The following is an 18,631-nucleotide window of genomic DNA, read 5'->3' as shown; positions in this document are numbered from 1 at the left end:
AGCCAGGTTAAACTGTTTCTTCAGGCTAATCGCGTGTGTGTGTGTGTGTGTTATTTACTTGGGTCCGAAGCACATGCAGAGACTGGCCAGGTATCCGTTGGAGAAGGAGAAGAAGATCATGAAGATGATGTACCAGGCGTCATGGCTGAACAGCACGGGGAGGTAGTTACGAGGCTGAACATTACACAGCATGAAGAGGGGGATGAAGACGACGCGCAGAGCCACGAGGACGGGAAGCCAGAGGCTGTCTTTACCCGGCTGGAGAGAGAGAGAAACAACATTTAGTGATTTTACTGTGTGTGTGTGTGTGTGTGTGTGTGTGTGTGTGTGCGTGTGTGTGTGCGTGTGTGTGTGAGGGAATCTTTGAATGATGGTCAAATTAACAAGTGGTGCATTACTCTATTAGTTAAATCAAGTTATTTATCAAGATAATATTAAAGAATATTCAGTGGTTTTGAAACATTGGTCAGACAAATCATCAGCTTGTTTCTGGGAACATGTGACGCACATTTTCACAGTTTTATGACCTTTAATAGATGAATTGAATAGATTGAACAGTTGTTATGTAGCATTTATAACTGTGGATGCACTAAAAACTAGTGTGTGTGTGTTTTAACATGAACATTGTTTTAAAACATTTAGATTCATCAGCTGTAAATGTATTATATTAAATTTGGAGTTTATATTTTGAACGGCGAAGCTAAGCTCATATTTTCACGTCCTCTCTGCAGTGACAGAGCCGCTCAGAGGGAACAGTCCAGATCCTGTTTCCTGATGATGATAAATAACCTCACATGGTGGTGGAGCAGCTGACTCCTGCTATCTGCCCCCGAGAGGCTGCATTCCAGCGTAGGTCACACTGTGTTAACGAACCCTACTCCGCTCGCACTGAGTGACTTAATTCAATTTGATGATTTCCTGTGGATTGCAGGAAACTCAGACTTGATTGTTGATCTGTTTCTGGATTTAGTTTTACAGTGGACTGCACTTGTGCTGAGACCAGAAAGACACGAGTAAAAAAAAGAAGACATGATGATTATTGTTTTAATAAAAAGGAAATCTGCCTGACGTACTTTTCATTGAATGAATATAAAATGAGACCAAATGAGGGGAATGAAGTATTAGGAGGAGAAATCTGAATAGATCTGAAGATGAAGGAGCTTCTTGGGGCAACGGGCAATATTTTGTGGCATGTGTTGTAAACAGTAGAGATCAACGGCAAGACTCTACCTGTTGCCTTAAAGTTTCCAGTCGGACAAGTTTTTTTTAAATCACATGAGTCAATCGTTTCTACCTCTAAAACAAACAGCGATGCTTTATGTGGGCGTTTTAGATCCAGACAACATGTTGGCTGACCTCTAGCTACATTCATATTCAGATGGTTGCTAAACTAAAAAGCAGACGCCCACAGATTCTACATATTCACATGCAGAATCTGTTTATAGAGATTATAGGAGGTGAAGTATCAGCTAAAACAAACTGGAGCAAACGATAAACCCTATAAATACACTCACAACCAGAGGTGTGAAGTGTACAGATGTGGAGAAGAGCTCCAGGCTTTTCAGTTGTTCACTAACATCTGAGCTGCCAGCATCTTTCACAGTGTGTGTCAGAGAGCAACCATCCAAATCACCAGCCTGACACCCAAACCACTTCCTTTACACATACACACACACACGACTGGCAGTTGACTCATAGGAACACACCCACACCTCTAACCAAACCGTGGGCGGTAGCAGTGCATTGTCGCTAGTTTTGGCGGCAAGTTTTGATGAGGAATTGGAAGTCGTCCAGTATAAGACTGAAAGCAGCAGGAAAAGCGTCTCCGGTTGTGGTTACTCTTCAAAAATCCTTCCAACAAAAGCACTAAAATTTAAAAATGAACTTGATCCAGACTCTTCTCTCGAAAACAAACCTGATCTCAACAGTAAAATATGTCTTCTCTATTTTCACTCCTTACTCATGGCAGATTTATCTATATGTAGACATTTACGCAGGCTGAGTCTTTCATTAAAACATCCACTAGTGGGTCTCTTGTTTCCAGCACCAGCCAGAAAAACAGCAGATCCCACTAAATATTTTGATGTGGTCATTTCTAATGGACTTTATGAGATTAATGTGATTATAAACAACATACATCACTGGATGAGCTCGTTTATCAGACTGTGTGAGGTGTTAGAGTTGATGCGGTGGTTATTATCGTTACTACATGTTAGAAAATGTTCAATATGCTCCGAAAATCTGCACACGAGAGCTTGTGTCCTGAAGCCTGATCAATGAGTCAATAAACTACGTGAAGGTTCGAACCTGGCTTTGTTACGATGTGACCTCACTTTAACCGAGCTTGATGATAAAACATCTCATTTGTGTTGAACTCACCCACATACAGACGGCCGTCAGACTCCTGCCAGCCCAGTCCATCACGTTGAAGAGGAGGAAACATGACACGGGGATGAAGTACTTATCTGACGAGGGAGCAAAACAAAATCTGTTGTTAAAAAACAATTAAAATATCTTTACAACCTCACATGAACATCTGATCTGAAAGTTTGCAGCTTTCTCCTTCCCTGCTGTCGGTTTGGATTCACAGCTGTTACCAAGGATCCCAGCTGTGACCCCGAGTCACGACGCTGACAAGTATCAAAAGATCCTAACGAACTTTTCTTGCTACTTTGTGGTTTTTTATACTTTTCCCCCTGTGACTCCAGATCCTGTGAATCCAGGCCAACAATAGCTTCTGAACTCCCCCAGGGAGAAAGCTGCTAACTTTACAGAGCTTCACAACACCACAGGATGATATAACAGTTTCAGTTTTTGTTATAGGAGATGCTGTATGTGCAAAGGACTAAAATGTGTGTGTATATATATATATATATATATATGTATTTTCATGGGCAGCTTTCATATTTATAAATAAAGAATAAAGCAGAGGCAGAGAAGGAAAAACACACAGTATTGTAAAAGTCAATACAAGTGTACACTGAAGCTTTCTAACACCGTTGTGCTTCATTGCCTGTGTGAGACAGTGTTCAGTTTTTTATTGATAAATAGGTGTTTTTGATTCGTCTTAAAATTAAACATCTGCCTTGCACCACAGAGCGCCCAAACTTTCTGTGTGAGACTAGGATTCAACAGTTTTCCAGCCTAGAATCAAACTAAATAAGTTTGAGCATAAAAAGGACAAAAACTAGCGGTCATCCGTCTCAAATGTCAGTTGTCATAGTCTTTGTGCTAATGGAGGAAACAGAGACTCACCCCAGCCGCCTCCATTTGCTACTGTGGACATGACCTCAACGGTCACAGCTGGGAATGTTCCGATGGTGACGGTGAAGATGAAGCACACCGACAGGGCCATCACCCAGATCTGATTAGAGAGCATCGGAGCACGTTATCAATATGATGCAACCAGTTCCATCGCCGTCACAGGTGGACAGTGGTAAATGCTGCTTCTGTAGCTGCTCAGCATTTCTAACTGAAAGTCGTCGTCTCACCTGTTTGAAGATGTTTACCACAGACACGCTGGGTTTGGCCTCGTCCTCCATCAGACTCACCACCGGTCGCTTCTCTGCTGGACTTTCTGATTGAGAAACAAACATCTTGCTATCATTGCTTTGTCCAAGTGACAAGTGGAGTAAAGTTTCATTGGGTGCATGCACAAGATCTCAGAGCATACAGAGCATCATTTGTACCATTTTTGAGAAAGTCCATCTTGTTCTCTTCATCATCATCAGATGGTCTGGATCTATTGCTCTCTGTGTAGTACTGGAAAAACTCCTGTTGACAAAACCAACAATGATGATGAGTTGAGTGCACTGAGCCAGTGGAGCAAAGATTAAGGAGGACAGCGTGTTTGCTGAGATGCTGCAGACTTTTAATATCAGGTGTTTTCTATCTCCTCAAAGGCAGCAGAGGAAGTCAACTCTTATTGAGAGTTTACAGAGTTCTGTCCAAAAGGGTTGTAAAACAAATACCACACGATGAAAACAACTATTTAACTCTATTTAATGAGGTCTTACCATCCTGGGCAGGGCGAGGTATGACATGATGGCCAGGAAAATAACAACACAGGCAGTGATGAAGTAACCAAAAGCACTGTCCTGCAGGGCGGATCCAGCTGCACACAAACACAAGGCACATAGAATCATACGTGTTATTAAAACTATCCACTAAGTGTTGATTTTACTGATTTAAGTTCTTCTTAAGAACTTCCTCTTCCTCCCTCACAGCCTCACCAGCTAATGTGTCATGTTCTGTGAAGTCTGCTGAAGCAGCTCGGAGAAAAATCTCAAGAGTCAAAGGGAGTTCTGAGAAACTAATTCTATTATCCTAATTATTCACTGTAAGAGGCCAAATTCAAAGAGCAGCCTGAAATGTTTTTATTTCTGATGACTTAACTTTTGGCTGAACTTCCCCCTAAAACACATTTAATATTCAAAAGTTTTTGTATAATTGTGTGTTTCAAACTCATTTAATGCAAACATATTCTAAATCCCTGTCACTTTATATCTTATGAGCAGTTAAATTACAAAATGCTACAAAAATCATTAAACCGCAGGACATGCAGCAGTTTTGTTATAGTACCACTGCTACTATGTGAGACACGTACAGGCCAGAGCGCAGATCATGGAGAAAGCGGCGAAGGCGCCGGCCAGCCCCTGTCCGCTCATGATGGGAGTGGTGTAGGAGGCAGGCAGCATCCCGGCCAGCCCGAACAGGCTGCCCTGAAGAATCGCCCCGAACGCTGAGCAGGAACAGAGGAGACAAGAGGAGCATTTATAAGAATGAGAGTCATTGTGAAAACGAAAATAAACTCATTGTCCCACAGAATCTGGAAAAAGGCCACATAAAAAATTTACAACCAGTGAGAGGATTTTCTAAAAATGACATGTAGCAAATGTGTTTTATGGAGATAACTCTACTTTCCTTATCTCAGTTTACAAACAGCCAGTGAGACACAAACCTGCATCACACCAGTAGATTACTACAGCGTATACAACAAGTTGGGATTTTAATTAGCTGCAGAAATCTTGTAACATGTGTCCACAAAGAGGAATGTGCCACTGCTGATATCAAAGCTTCAAGGTCACAACGTGCTCCCCTCTAAATGAAACACGATGGGCTGATCCTCCCGAGGATCTGGGGGTCAGGGCTGGCCCAACAGGGGACAGGGAGGGGGGTGAGCTTATCCCTGCTGCTCATGGACACATAGTAAATAAACAAGCTCAGCATCAAACAACAGTGTGTGTGTGTGTGTGTGTGTGTGTGTGTGTGTGTGTGTGTGTCCATATGAGAGGGACTTTCCCAACACAGTGGATGCAGAAGATTTTGATCGAAGAAGAAGAAGAAGAAGAAGAAGACACGTGGAACTAATCATTTGCTCGAGTTCAACATGGAAAGGTTTCGGAAGCTGTGCTGCTGTGAATTAAACTATATTTTATATCTATTAAGTCAAACCTCACAGATGCAAATTGCTTCTGTTGTCAGGCTGTGTGAGATGTGCAGTTTCCAAATACAAGTGTCTTGTCTTTACGCTGGTTAGAGAAAACTGAGGAATAACAATCGGAGCTTTGTGGACAGGACTAGGAAGGTCAACGTCGTCTTCCTACATAATCAGTGTGGATGAGATCCACACAGCTGTACACGTGAAGAACTGCTGCTGTCCAACCTCACTAGTGTCGCCTGAAAATCACATCTTTGAGATGGATAATTCATTTGCTACTGATTGGTCAGACCACACATTCAAATAGGAAATCAGCAATCATGACCAGAGGAATGATATGTGTCGAGCAAGTGGCGACCCCCCCCCATGACGTCACCCATTGGTTTGAGAGCCGTCGCTTTGAAGCCTCAAGTTTGTCCAGCGCCATGTTGGTTTTTCTCAAACCAGAAGTAACCATATTTAGTGAAAAGTAGAGTCGTTTTCTCAAAGACTTTATAGAAACTAAAGTAGACAAGTTAAGAAATGGTTGTTATGTCTCTGCTGTTAAATAGTTTGATATAAGAGTCTCCGCAGTGACTAGAGAAGAATCATATAATCATCACGTATTTGGAAACTCACAGTTGATGCAGATAATTTTGATCATAGTGACGGTGAAGAAGGTCATTGGGGCCATGTCCACCTTGACGAAGACAGCCGTCAGCAGGAAAACCACCAGGATGACTGTCAGGCTGCCGGAGATACGCAGCTTCTGAGGAATCCTGAGTCACACAGGTTGAAACAAGAGACAAATAAAAAATTTAATAACCAGCAAAACACAACCATCCAAAACCACTGGTCAAAAACATGACCCATAACCATTTAATGACGCTTGAGGAGTTAATTTATAAAATAAGTCCTTAAAATATAAATATAGGATGTTTAAAGTGAATTTGACCAACTGTCAACTATTTGTTTTATAATGGAGAATAAATCAAGAGAAAAAGACTGATAAGAAAAGCAAGAATGTGGAAACTGGGCAATGATTCCTAGTAAAACAAAGGTCAAATCAGAAATATGTTCCCTTTTCCTAGAAACAGTGTTTTTAGTCATCTGAAGAGTTTTCTGCTGAAGTCACTGATAGAGTGCGAGAAAAATGAAAATAGAGAAGCTGTGTCAGTTTACAAAGGCCTGTGTTCATGAGGGGTGGAAAAAAAAAACGGTCAGCAGAAATGAAGTGAGAATATTGAGGGAGAGCGGGACAGCAGGAGAAAAAGAACAGAGGCAAAGTTTGGAGGAGATGAAGAAGAAGAAGAAGAAGAAGAAGAAGAAGAAGAAGAAGAAGAAGAAGATGATGGGGTGAAGCTGAGAACATAAAAAGCATTCCTGGGTGTGTTTGTGCAGGGGAAGAGTCGGCCACTGTCGGGGTCCACCCCAGATCTCTCCCAATCCAACTTAATTAAAGCAAACAAACTGGAGGCACACAGACCTTCATTCACATAACAGGATCATGTTACCTACAGTGGGTCGAGGGGGGGGGGCAAAGATAAGCAGTGTGGGGGGTAGAAAGAACAGCAGAAATAAAGGTGTAGAGTTTTTCTATAAAAAAAAACATCTTGTTTACTAAATCTCTCACTGCAATAAACTGAAATACTCAAGCATGGATGGTGGAATGCGATAATCGTGTAGCAGATGTTTTGGCCTTCAGGTTTAACTCATTTTAGACGATATGACAGTGAATGAAGCCAAATCATCTTGATCACCCCCTGGTGGCTGGCTGGAGTACAGATCATAAACTTCGCCATAAGTGCACGTTAAAAACTTTTTTTTATCCAAAGATGATTTCTGTCATTTAAGTTCCTTCTTATCACACTGATGTTTGACACGTTGGGTTTTAATCAGTTATTTGACACGAGTCCGCAAGTTATATAATTCTCCATGGTCATTTTTTTCCCTTGGTGTGAACTTGTCAATAACGCAGCAGGGTGAATACCTCTGGTGTATGAAGGAGTTGAGGCAGGTGAAGATGAGCAGAGGCACCATGGCACAAAGAGTCATCACGTTGTTGAACTTGGACTCCAGCACATTCCGAGTGTCCACGCCCTCCATTGAGCTGTTAGCCGTGACATTGGTGAAGAGAGGAGTGGGTGGGTCCTTCAACCGGCTGGTAAAGTACTGGAGAGAAATGAAAGAAGGATGTGCATGTAAATAACAATGTGGATGTGAAGACAGTATCTTTCATTAATATATTGTTTTATTTGTAGGTCTACTGGCTCAGCCTAGTTGTATTTATGTGGCTTGAGTAATTTGCGCTTCAGGGTGGAAAATTAAACGTAAAATTCCACATTTAGAGAAGTTAACCCTTTAAGGCTCAAAAACAATGGCTGGGGGATTAGAGGGGCTTTCATGTAAATCCACCTGGTTGGGGTCAGGTCAGACATCCTGAGTGAAACCAGGTGGATTTGGAGAGAAAGGTAAACAAACATCTTTATTTTCTCAAAGTTAGGTGACCTTTGTCCAAATGGAGTCCAACTTTTTAATTAACTCGTCCGCGCCTCCAGGCCACCAGCAGGGTTCCTCCTTTCCCCTATCGGTCTGTTGTTCCTGCAAAATTCTCAAGAGGTCTGAAGCCGTTGCCTAACTCACCATTGTTGCCGTCATGAAGAAATTCCATGGCAAGAGGGTCCCAAGACCCAGGATGAAGAAAATGATCCATACTGCATTGTATCTGGGAAAGAGACAAAAAGGAAGTTCACATGAAATGCACATCAATTAAGTCATTCAACGTCTTATCAACAATTTAGATCATGGCATTGGTTGGGTCCCGTCCAAAACCCTTTTGTACACAATGAAGCAGAACATGAAAACAACATCAAGTTGTCCATCCAAGATGTGACAAAGGAATGTCCTTCCTCTAGGAGTTTCTCTTACTTGTCTTGAGGAGCATTGATGGCCGTCATGGTTGTTGTTGGTGAGACGGGGTCACGTGTTCAGTTAGAGTTGGATCAGCGCAGCACCAGGTCTGAAATACACAGATAACAAACAGGTTCTCAGCATAAAATATCTCTGCCGAGCAACGTTTTAATCATCGGCTGCCATCTGGCCCTCCTCTCCCTCATTTAGATTTAGTTTAGTTTAGAAACCACTTTTATGTACAGACCGTCGCAGCAATTCAATAATGGGAAATTTAATAATGTAATTTGAACAGACACAGTAAACCAATTCATGCAAAAACTACCAGTATGCTCCCAGTTTGGTGGCTTCATGCCAGCAGCAGTGGGAGATAACCTCAAACTTCACAACTCGACACAGAACAGTAACAACTAAACTTTCCAATTTGTGCTTTAGTTTTTTACGCTGAGAAAAAGCTCCACAAGGGTTTTAAAACACAACAGGATACAAATCATTCTTACTGGTTTGTGGCGAAGTTGCACAAAAAGTTACGAAACTCACAAGACAAACATCACAGTACCCAAACGTGTGGGAAAGTTTCTGCTCCCATTAAAGTCACTTTCTATCATATTACTCACAGTAATCAGTACGGGGGTGGGTGGTTCAAACCTCCTCTTTCCTCTGGTCAGATGCAACAAAGGCTGAACAAGTGTCACATCACATTCGTTTTATACCATCCAGAGGTTTAGTAGGTTGACACCCCACTGTCTGCTGCGCATTAGACCGGCCCCTCTGTGTATCTCAGAGTCCATCCCTCCTCCTCCCCCTCTCCTTTACCTCAAAACACCCCGTTCGCTCTCCTCCGTCCAACCTCTTTTATACATTTACACATTTCTCTGCCGTGTGGAACGTCAACGCCCAGATTTCTTTCATTCAACAAAAAAAAAAAAAGGTTGACCAGGGCAGTGGGGTGAGACCCTTCCTCGAGAAGAAAGCTGTGAGGGTTGAATAATCATGTGAGATGGAAACTAGAGGTTTGAAAAAGAAGCAGCTCATAGGAGAAAGTGAAGGGTTTGTTTTTCCAAATTGTTATTAGTCCACAATGTTCTTGAGTCAACTCATCTGTTCTGCTCTACATACGATCTCAATTTTCAATCCACACACCCAGGGCTTCTTAATTTCTCCCTCCACTTCCCCCTTATGTTTCCTACTGTCTGCTAATTTCTCGCCTCGCTGCATCGACCATTTCTCCACTAAACCTTTTTCATTACTTTCAAGTCGGTTGCTCCCTTGGCCTTCATCTATCACTCCCCATCCATATTTTTTCCATGTTATTCTGCTTTCATCTCCAGTCTTTATTCGTGCTCTTGCTTCCGAGCATCTATTCCCCTGGATGTGATGGAAGACATGTGCTCAGATAGCTGAGTGACACCTTCTCTAAACAGAAAAACTTTTCCTCAACACACTTCCTTAGTAAAGAAAACACACACACACACACACACACACACACACACACACACACACACACACACACACACACACACACACACACACACACACACACACACACACACACACACACACACACACACACACACACACACACACACACACACACACACACCAAATCAAGCTAAATAACTCAGAGCAGAGTTAAGGTTGTCTCATTAAATACATGGATCATGTCTTCTTAAATACAACAGCTCTAAAAGGACACACACTGACGGACCATCACCTATTATAATAAGCTAACAAAAGCTTTTGACTACAAGCAGAGCTATGAGGAGATGTTTTATTGGCTCTAATGCTCGACAACATGTTTGGGTAACGCAACACTTTCCTGCCAAAGGGAGGGCTAATAAATAAAACATGGAAACAAGTGATGGATACTGGCAAGAGCCGAACCTATCTGGAGCCGGACTAATGTGTATTTGGGGTCAATGCCGATACCTATATTAGGAAGTTAAAACTATTTCTGATACTAATATTTTTATGTATTTTTTTTATGGCATTCACTCATTACATGTCGTTATCAAACCCTTATGACACAGACATGTAATCGAGGCTAGAATTTTATTTTTTTTTTTACATAAACTGTAAATATAGTTTATGTAAAAATATTTATGTAAAAATACATATTTTCTGTATTGTTTATTCTAAAATAAAATTTTGATCATTTCGGCTCATATCGGCAAACAAATGCTGATACCGTTATATAGCCTGATTTGAAAACCAGTCAGGCTCTATTTCTTAAACATAAGATGGCATGTGTGATTGATTTAATCCACGATAAATAGACGCACTAAGTGTCTTTTTGCTGACAGACACGAGGAAGCCAATGGTTGATGTGGCTGGTCATGAGTTTACCCTCAGCGAGGACAGAGACGGTCCTATATGAAGGAGGCCACACACGCTACAGGCCATTAAGTAACATGCACCTCCTAAACTATACCAATTTGGCTGAGCCTGGAGTTTAAGTCTGAGAAACCTCTGTCTATGAGAAAGATCTGCACGAGTCCAACATTCAGAAGAAGGTATGTTAATCAACAGGTCTATAGGTGGCTGCCTACACGGAGATTTACCACAAGACCAGGCACAAACTGAATGAAAACTAGAACTGACAGATTAATCAGAAAGGTCAACGTGTCGCCCCATCACTGGCAGCATCTGCAGTAAACAGTGTGACCACCAGGGAGCCCTGACAAGTCGTATTACCTCCTCCAATGAGGTTGTGTCTCTGCCCCTGTCCATGTTTTTTTTATTGGTTGGTTCGTCAGCAGGGTTGCGCAAAAATTACAGAATAGATTTCCATGAAACTTGAAGGGAGGATGGGATATGGAGCAAGAGAGAAACAAATTATTTATGGCATGGATCAGGAGAGGGGATTTTCTTTCCACTTTCTTTGGCAACTTCACAGAGAATAATTCATGAATCTTAAAAGGGGAAAAAAAAAAATCAGGCATGTTTATGTGACAATATCAGTTTTGGTCTCAAAAAACCTGGTAAACCAAACTGATGAATGACTTTGTCACTTTTCTGTCACTTTGAGATGTGGTCTGAAAATGTGGCCCCATTATCACAATATCTGGCAATATCTCTCCAAGTCAGGCCCGGCTTGTCACTCCACCTTCGAGTGTGGCTGTTAGGTAAGAACTATAAACACACCCCCAGAGCAGTCAGACAACATATCATTTAAACTAATAGCAACTAGCGTAACCTAACCCCTGCTGAGCAGTCGGTATTCAACTCACCCTGTGTGCCTCCTATATACTTTTGCCAGTTTTGAGAAAACCATACCCAGATTAGTATTTTTACACTCTGCCTCCTACATTTCTCTCTTCCAGTAGACAACACTAGGACTCACACTTTAAAATATACTCTCTTAGTCACGTCCCAGATTCCTGTATGGTAGCCCCCTCTCAACCAAACAAGCCAACTGGCATGAGTTGCCTGGTGTTGACATGGTGCCCACCACACACACGGGCACTTTGTAGGCTACAGAGTGGTACTTACAGCTTCAACAACCATCGCTCCAATAGAAAAAGAGACAGCAATTTATTGTTTCCGCCAATAATGTCAAATCTTGCCAAACAGGAAGAGTTGGAACTGGTTTTCTTGACACCTCATTGGGAAAGTTGTCACATTTGTGCCCAAACGTTTACGGCCTCTTACCACAAAAAGGACAGGATTTCCCAATAGTATCTGCTGTTGGTCAGAAAATAACTGAGCTCTAACCGACCATGCCTTACAGGAAACCTCTCCGTAAACCAACTGCCTTATTTAAAATAACGTTGGCACACTCATTGGGTCCACTTGTCACTAATTAATAACATATGAATCCATTTTCCTTTTCTTGCCAGAAAGTATATCCGGTGGACTTTAGCACAAAAAGGTACAAGAAGGAATTGTGGCTTTTTTGAGCAACTTCTAACTAGCCAGACTTTTTGTATAGTAGACGAGGAGTTAGGGAGATTTCTATATTGAAAAAGAAACATGTGATCTGGACACACTGATGTCACCAAGCAAAAATCCCCAGTCTTGTTCTCTGTAGTTTAGTGTAACACACGCTTGACTGGTCCCAAGGCCTGTACAGCGTGGGGTGTGAACCTCTTGCACATCACACTCTTCCAGTAAAAGCTCTTTACTGGCTAGTGAAAAGAAGAAGCTGGTAGCACCATGTGTCAGGTCTGACTGTAGAACAGTCAAGACAGCAGTGACATGGAAACCAGTGCACTGGGAGGTTGACGAAACAAACTAGGAGGAACAAATGGGAAAAGGTGAGGTTAATAAGGGCGTAATCTTAATAGAAAGGACAAGAGCACATAATTATCTTATTGCAATACCTGTTGAACAGGGTTGCCTTTAGTCCCAGACTGACACACAAAATATGCCGATGCTGGTCATATGATCATGGGAAGGAAGGCCAACTCTTTCTCTCGAGGTCGTTTCCCAGTACTTACGGAAAGCGGACACTTATCTAACTCTCAACACTTTCTCTCAACAGTATTAGACTGCAATGACATTCATAGAACCAAGCAGGGTATATTAATAACATTGAGGCATTTCTGTTTATGTCATTAGCGGTGACATATTTCATTTTTATTTTGAAAAAGTTGCTACAAACGCTCCATGTTTGTATGGCAACTAAGAAAATAAATAACACGCCTTGTGTGTTTCATATAAGTACGTAAAATACAAATATAAAAGTAGTCTATAGTGTGGTTGTTAATTAGCTGGTTATATTAGTAATACCATGGGAGTTTGGGGAAGGTTAAATGGTGTGAACAGCGACACCACCCTGAATTTGAATCAGAATTAGCCCCATTCAACCCCGTTTCCTCTGAATTTCCATCAGACGCCAAGTCTTCATCAAGCATGTGGACGCCACACCATTTAGAAAAGCTTCCTTTGCACAACTCGTAAAACTGTACAGTAATAAAACATACTGTTGACAACTGTGCCTGGCAATCAAGTTTCTGATTACACAGCCTTCCCAGGAATGACCGACACACACACACACACACACACACACACACACACACACACACACACACACACACACACACACACACACACACACACACACACACACACACACACACACACACACACACACACACACACACACACACACACACACACACACACACACCAGCCTGTTCCGAGAAGACCTAATACATATCTGTTACGTTGCAGTGCAATGATTTTACAGTGATTTGAAGACCTGAAGATACCTTGATTACAGGAGCTTTGTGTTAGTCACACAACTTGAATCCAGGCACAGATCTTAGATTGTTGAGATTGTCGTGTTCTGTAGAATTGGGCTGTCATCATGGTGATACAAATAAGAGCAGGAAACACTGGCACAGAGACCGGAACAGAGACTTTCATGAGAAACTAATGAAAGCAGCATTAAGGACACCCCGGGGGGAAACCCTGTAGGGTGGGGGTGCAGGGTTTGTCGAATCCATTGTCTCCAGCCTCACCCGACCCTGTGTGCCTCAAATCATTTCCCGCCACTCAGAGACAGCAAGGACAAAGCCGGTCTCCTGCTGGCTGTCTTTTCAGTCGGCTCAAGAGTTCTGGTTAAATAGCTGACTGATAAACTGGCAACTCCACTCACCAATGTGACGATTACACTCACAGCACTGACGGGTTTCAATGACTAAGACTCGGGGCCGGACGTGGTGCATGTATCCTGGAATGAGTCGGTTTCACCTAATCTTATCATCACACGAGGCTGCACCACCAGCCAAGAGATCAACGCCTCACTGAGCCAGCGTTGGTACTAATAATAAACCACATGTCTTTCTTGCTTTGAGCTCAGCGCTAGTGGTCAAGTCAGCAACTCAACAGGTGGGACAACTCACTCCCCCCCCTCCTCCTATAAAACAGATGCTCCTGTGCGCTCACAGTGGTGGCCCGGTGCTGCTGTCCCATCAGCTGTCTGTGCAAAAACAAAGCCACTATTCTGGTGCGCTCTGCGACTTGCTTCAGGGGTCAGGAGAGTCACAAACAGCACTGACACGTCCGACACGTCTGACACGGAGGAAACACTGACTAACTCATAGCCCCGGGAGATTCCTGTAATGTGGCGCAAGACAGCATCACCGCAAATCCTAAAGTCATACGCAAGATTAAATATCAATATAAATACATTCACTATGTGGGCAAATTTAGAGAAACAAAATGACAACTAGTGACCTGTATTGGTGATCTACATAAGAGTAGATTTGTCCAACACTGTAACAGGAACATCTGCGCCTCATTATAAAAACACTTCTGCTTTGAGTCATCACTAACACACGTTTAAAACATTCAAAGGACTCTGCACACAACGTTTTTCTGCCGCCAGGTCCTGTGATACAACAACCCACCACGTGCTGCCACTGAACATTGCATTGAAGCCGCCTGTCACGCACATGGTTTCCCCCCCCCCGAAGGCAGCGACAGTCTCCATGTGCCCCACGTGGTACTGAGACTAACGAACGTAGGCGATCACGTCATTGAACGAACTTAATTCATTCAAGATTGCCACAATTATTTCTCTAATCCTGTTATTTACCACAATATTAACTATTGACAGCAAATGAACTATTCCAACAATCCAATAACCACTTTCAGTCGCTTTTAAAGCAAGAAGATGTGTTGCTATAATCCATTTATTACCTTTTGAGAAGGACGTTATGTTTTCATCCCTGTCTGCTAGTTTGATTTGGAGCAAGATTACGCATTTACTACTGGACAGATTAACACGAAATTTGGCAGAAGGGATGAAAGCATTCAATGTTGGTGCAGCTCTGGATCAGGAGGTGGGGGGGGGGGGGGGGGTCATCCAGGAATTTTAAAAATCACTTTCTTTAACATTGCGAGATTTAACATTCCAGTGAATTTCACAGGAATTATTCATGGCTATTGGGGAAAAAAATTTAAATCAAGCCCATACAAGGCACTGATATCTGTGAGGGTGGGGAACTTAAATTGATGTGGGCTGTTGGACCTTGGCTGAGTCATACGCCCTAAAATTGCAGTTTGTTCAATTAGGAGAACAGAAACTACAGGCTACTCATTTTACATTGATAACTAGAATTGGTCATTTAATTCTAGCTACCAATGTAAAATTAGTATTTCTTAGTTTCGGGAACTGCTACTTGAGAAAAATGGGAAACTGAAAAATGCAGTTTCACCATTTCCTGGCATTTCAGAGCAAATGATTGAATAAAAATACATATTAATGAAAAGTTGCAGCTGTCGAGGACAAAATGAGATTGAAGGGGTAGTTCACCCAAAAATGAAAATCACTCATTATCTCCTCACCACTGTGCCGATGGAAAGTTGGGTGAAGTGATGAGTCCACAAAACAACAACAACAACAACAACAACAACAAACTCACAACAGAAAAGAAAAAAAACAGAAAATGCCTCCATACCGCTCCTGTGATATCATCCAAGTCCCGACATTCAAATTTGCAACATTTACACCATGTTTTTAACCTAAATTAGATTTTTTTCCCTGTTGTTTATTTACGTTTGAAGACGTGGTCCCCATTTTACTCAATTGTATTGGATTATGTTACAACGCTGTTCAGCCCTGGAACTCCTGACAGTGTTTTATGGACTCAAACACTTTCACCACCCATCCCCTCCATCAGCACAGTGGTGAGGAGACAGAGTGACTTTCATTTTCAGGTGAACCATCCCTTCAAGCAATATTAGAGGAACACATTAAACGCATCTGTTTGTCATTGATATTAAAATACAGATGTTCTCTAAATATTCTCTAAATTCATCCATCAGTCAGCAGGTGAATCCTCATCAGTGGAACCCCAGCCCCCCCGCTGAGTGAAGCTAAAACTTACTTAGCATTAAGCTAACACGCCCCCGTGGATTTGAGCATGCTTCATGTTGGCGCTAAATTTAATTCTGCCAGAAGCCGTCAACAGAAGGAAGCTCGCACGCCGCCGCTCAGCCTCACACCGCGGGGCTCAGTGTCCCCGGGCTCAGTGTCCCCGGGCTCAGTGTCCCCGGTCTCACTGTCCCCGGGCTCACTGTCCCCGGGCTCAGCCTCTCCGGAGCCGGGTCAGAAACACAAGCGCGGACCCGGTAACGCGAACCAAACACCTCCCCGTGACAGCGAGGAGAGGAGCGGGATCTGACACCAGGAACCAGCAGCGACACTTTATGAGTAAAAAAATCCGTCTTTCCGGGTCGAGTTCGAATTGGAGTTGAATTGAAGTTGGTTGAGTACGAACCCGCGGGTGGTTGTGGTTGGTTAGCTGGTTAACCCGCACAGCGGGGAGTCCTACCTGTGGACCGGGTCCGTGAAGCAGCTCGAGTCGAGTCCAGTCTGACTCTGTGGATCCAAATTGGACCAGCGCTACAACTGTGACGCTTTCACGGCCCCTCGGAAATTCCGAGTGTGCTCGTGCCCGCACACACGTGGCGTCAAACCCATAAGGCAATTAATGGGATCATGCGACAGATAAACGTCTTGTCACCGCTAATTGATTACATTTGTAGGGATTGAGAAGGAACCACGCTAAGAGTGGAATGCAGGACGTTTTTTATACTACTCAAGCTACAGTTCTACTAAAGCACTTGTCATCACAAATCTGTTGTGATTGTTGATTGCTGTTAATTTCCCACAAGTGCCACTGGATCTGGATTATGCACTTTATTATTTTCATTACGTACATATTTTCTTTAGATTTTGTTCCAAGGAAGAATAAGTACAGATTGGTTAAAAAGAAACTAAAGCAAGTGAAGTCTAATACTCAATCGTGGAATAAAGCCTGTACTGTTCATCATTTATTAAAATGTACTTGTGTTTTCAACTGTATGATAATGTTGGAGGATGTTGTTTGTAATGAACGATACTGTCTTATATAATAATAATGATGGTGATGATGATGATGAACTTTGTATAGCACATTTCAAAAAACAGCTACAAGGTGCTTTACAAGTTAAAGATGAAAAATATAAGGCAAACAATAGGAAACAGTTCAAAACAAGCAAACAATAAGAAACTATTCAAAAGTAATTTGAAGATCACAAAACAATCTGATACAGATATTTAAAAAAAACGTACAGATGAGAAAAGGATAAAAACAAGATGGAATAAAACATTATAAGATGGTTATAATAGACGGTAAGATCAGAACTGGGAGAAAACACGCATATAAAAGTGTGTCTGTGGGAGTTTGCCCATCGGATCTCCTCAGAGAGATTTTTCCAAAGACAGCCAGGACTGTGTATAAGAGAGAATAATAGAAACACCTGTCTGTATATTGCAATACAATTCAACAGCATCTAAAATAGCCATAAATCTGAATAAACTCTTTACTTAACATTATAACAACCATGAATGTAGAACCTATTGCAGGCCTGTTTTCTTAGTTTCAACTAGGTGTACCTAACAAACTGCCATCTGATTTCCCGGCAGTCTCTGAAGGCAGCAGCAGCAGTCATGTGGAGGGGGGGGGGGGGGGGGGGGGGGGGGGGGTGGTGGAATTTTCTCCCCATTTTGATGTGGGAAGACATTAAAATGTCATCTGCAGCCCATTACTGTCTGAATGTGTAACACTCTGCCAACTGTTAGAAAGTTTCCTAACCAGCTCTGATGAGGAAGAAGAACCTCTGTGTGTCTGTAGATGAGCAGACATATCCAGTGATAATGTGGTTATGATATCAAAGATGCAGCTTCTTGACATTCACTGATTATAGAGTGATCCCACATTCCTTCATCTACATTATATGGCTGATATTTAGTTCACAGATATAAAACTATGTGTAAAGTATAAAGAAAGTCCTCATAGGCTCCGATGAATATTAAGTTTGTTTTATAGACATTACTTTAATTGCATCAATGTTATAAACTTTATTCCATTTTACCGGTTTGTTATGAATATTATGTTGTTGACTTGTTCTTTTATATATTTAACCTGGTTTTTTTTGTTATTGATGCCTTTAAAATCTTTTTTTACTGAATTTCATTCTCAGCCTTTTTATTAGTTTGTCTTATTTACGACTCATCAGTCAATTGTGGATTTTTATTCTAAACAGCACTAACCTGTGTGAAAAGTGCTTTACAAATAAAATGCTATATATGATTTTTTTTAGTTTGCAATGTTTTAATGTTTACATACATGCAGTGATCAAGGTGAGTGCTATTTGTAAAACACTATATCATGGTAAAAACATATTTTAGTTTTTAAATTTTTATCAACAATGGTTAACAATGGCTTTAATATTCAAAAATAAACAAATTATATATATATATTACTTTTCTCTCTCTGCCAGATTGTTCTTTTTGCCATGTGCCAT

The 18,631-nt window shown here is 41.8% G+C and overlaps 1 protein-coding gene and 1 long non-coding RNA gene across 5 annotated transcripts in view; one reads left to right on the top strand and one right to left on the bottom strand.

Moving 5' to 3' along the window:
* The window catches only part of LOC117775563 (equilibrative nucleoside transporter 1-like), a 31,504-nt gene that overhangs the window by 1,729 nt on the left and 11,144 nt on the right, over positions 1-18,631 (bottom strand). Inside the window, exons 1-12 of one of the 4 annotated variants that reach the window (XM_034608862.1) lie at positions 16,615-16,743; positions 8,348-8,438; positions 8,063-8,144; positions 7,410-7,591; positions 6,059-6,198; positions 4,607-4,741; positions 4,017-4,114; positions 3,690-3,774; positions 3,492-3,577; positions 3,256-3,364; positions 2,380-2,465; positions 59-258 (exon numbers count right to left, since the gene is read on the bottom strand). In XM_034608862.1, the coding sequence (XP_034464753.1) occupies positions 59-258; positions 2,380-2,465; positions 3,256-3,364; positions 3,492-3,577; positions 3,690-3,774; positions 4,017-4,114; positions 4,607-4,741; positions 6,059-6,198; positions 7,410-7,591; positions 8,063-8,144; positions 8,348-8,376 (1,232 nt within the window). In that variant the 5' untranslated portion in view covers positions 8,377-8,438; positions 16,615-16,743. Of the gene's footprint in view, positions 1-58; positions 259-2,379; positions 2,466-3,255; positions 3,365-3,491; positions 3,578-3,689; positions 3,775-4,016; positions 4,115-4,606; positions 4,742-6,058; positions 6,199-7,409; positions 7,592-8,062; positions 8,145-8,347; positions 8,439-8,946; positions 8,970-16,560; positions 16,580-16,614; positions 16,744-18,631 lie in introns of those variants that run through there. The other 3 variants (XM_034608865.1, XM_034608864.1, XM_034608863.1) reach the window with 3 other exon arrangements.
* LOC117775564 lies at positions 386-1,496 on the top strand. Its single transcript, XR_004616290.1, has 2 exons — positions 386-560; positions 643-1,496. It is a non-coding gene; the product is annotated as an uncharacterized LOC117775564 (long non-coding RNA).

This window comes from Hippoglossus hippoglossus, chromosome 15 (assembly GCF_009819705.1).
Source record: "Hippoglossus hippoglossus isolate fHipHip1 chromosome 15, fHipHip1.pri, whole genome shotgun sequence".
Lineage (NCBI taxonomy): Eukaryota > Metazoa > Chordata > Actinopteri > Pleuronectiformes > Pleuronectidae > Hippoglossus > Hippoglossus hippoglossus.
The sequence above is the reverse complement of the archived record's forward strand: the minus strand, read 5'-3'. Positions and strand labels throughout refer to the sequence as shown.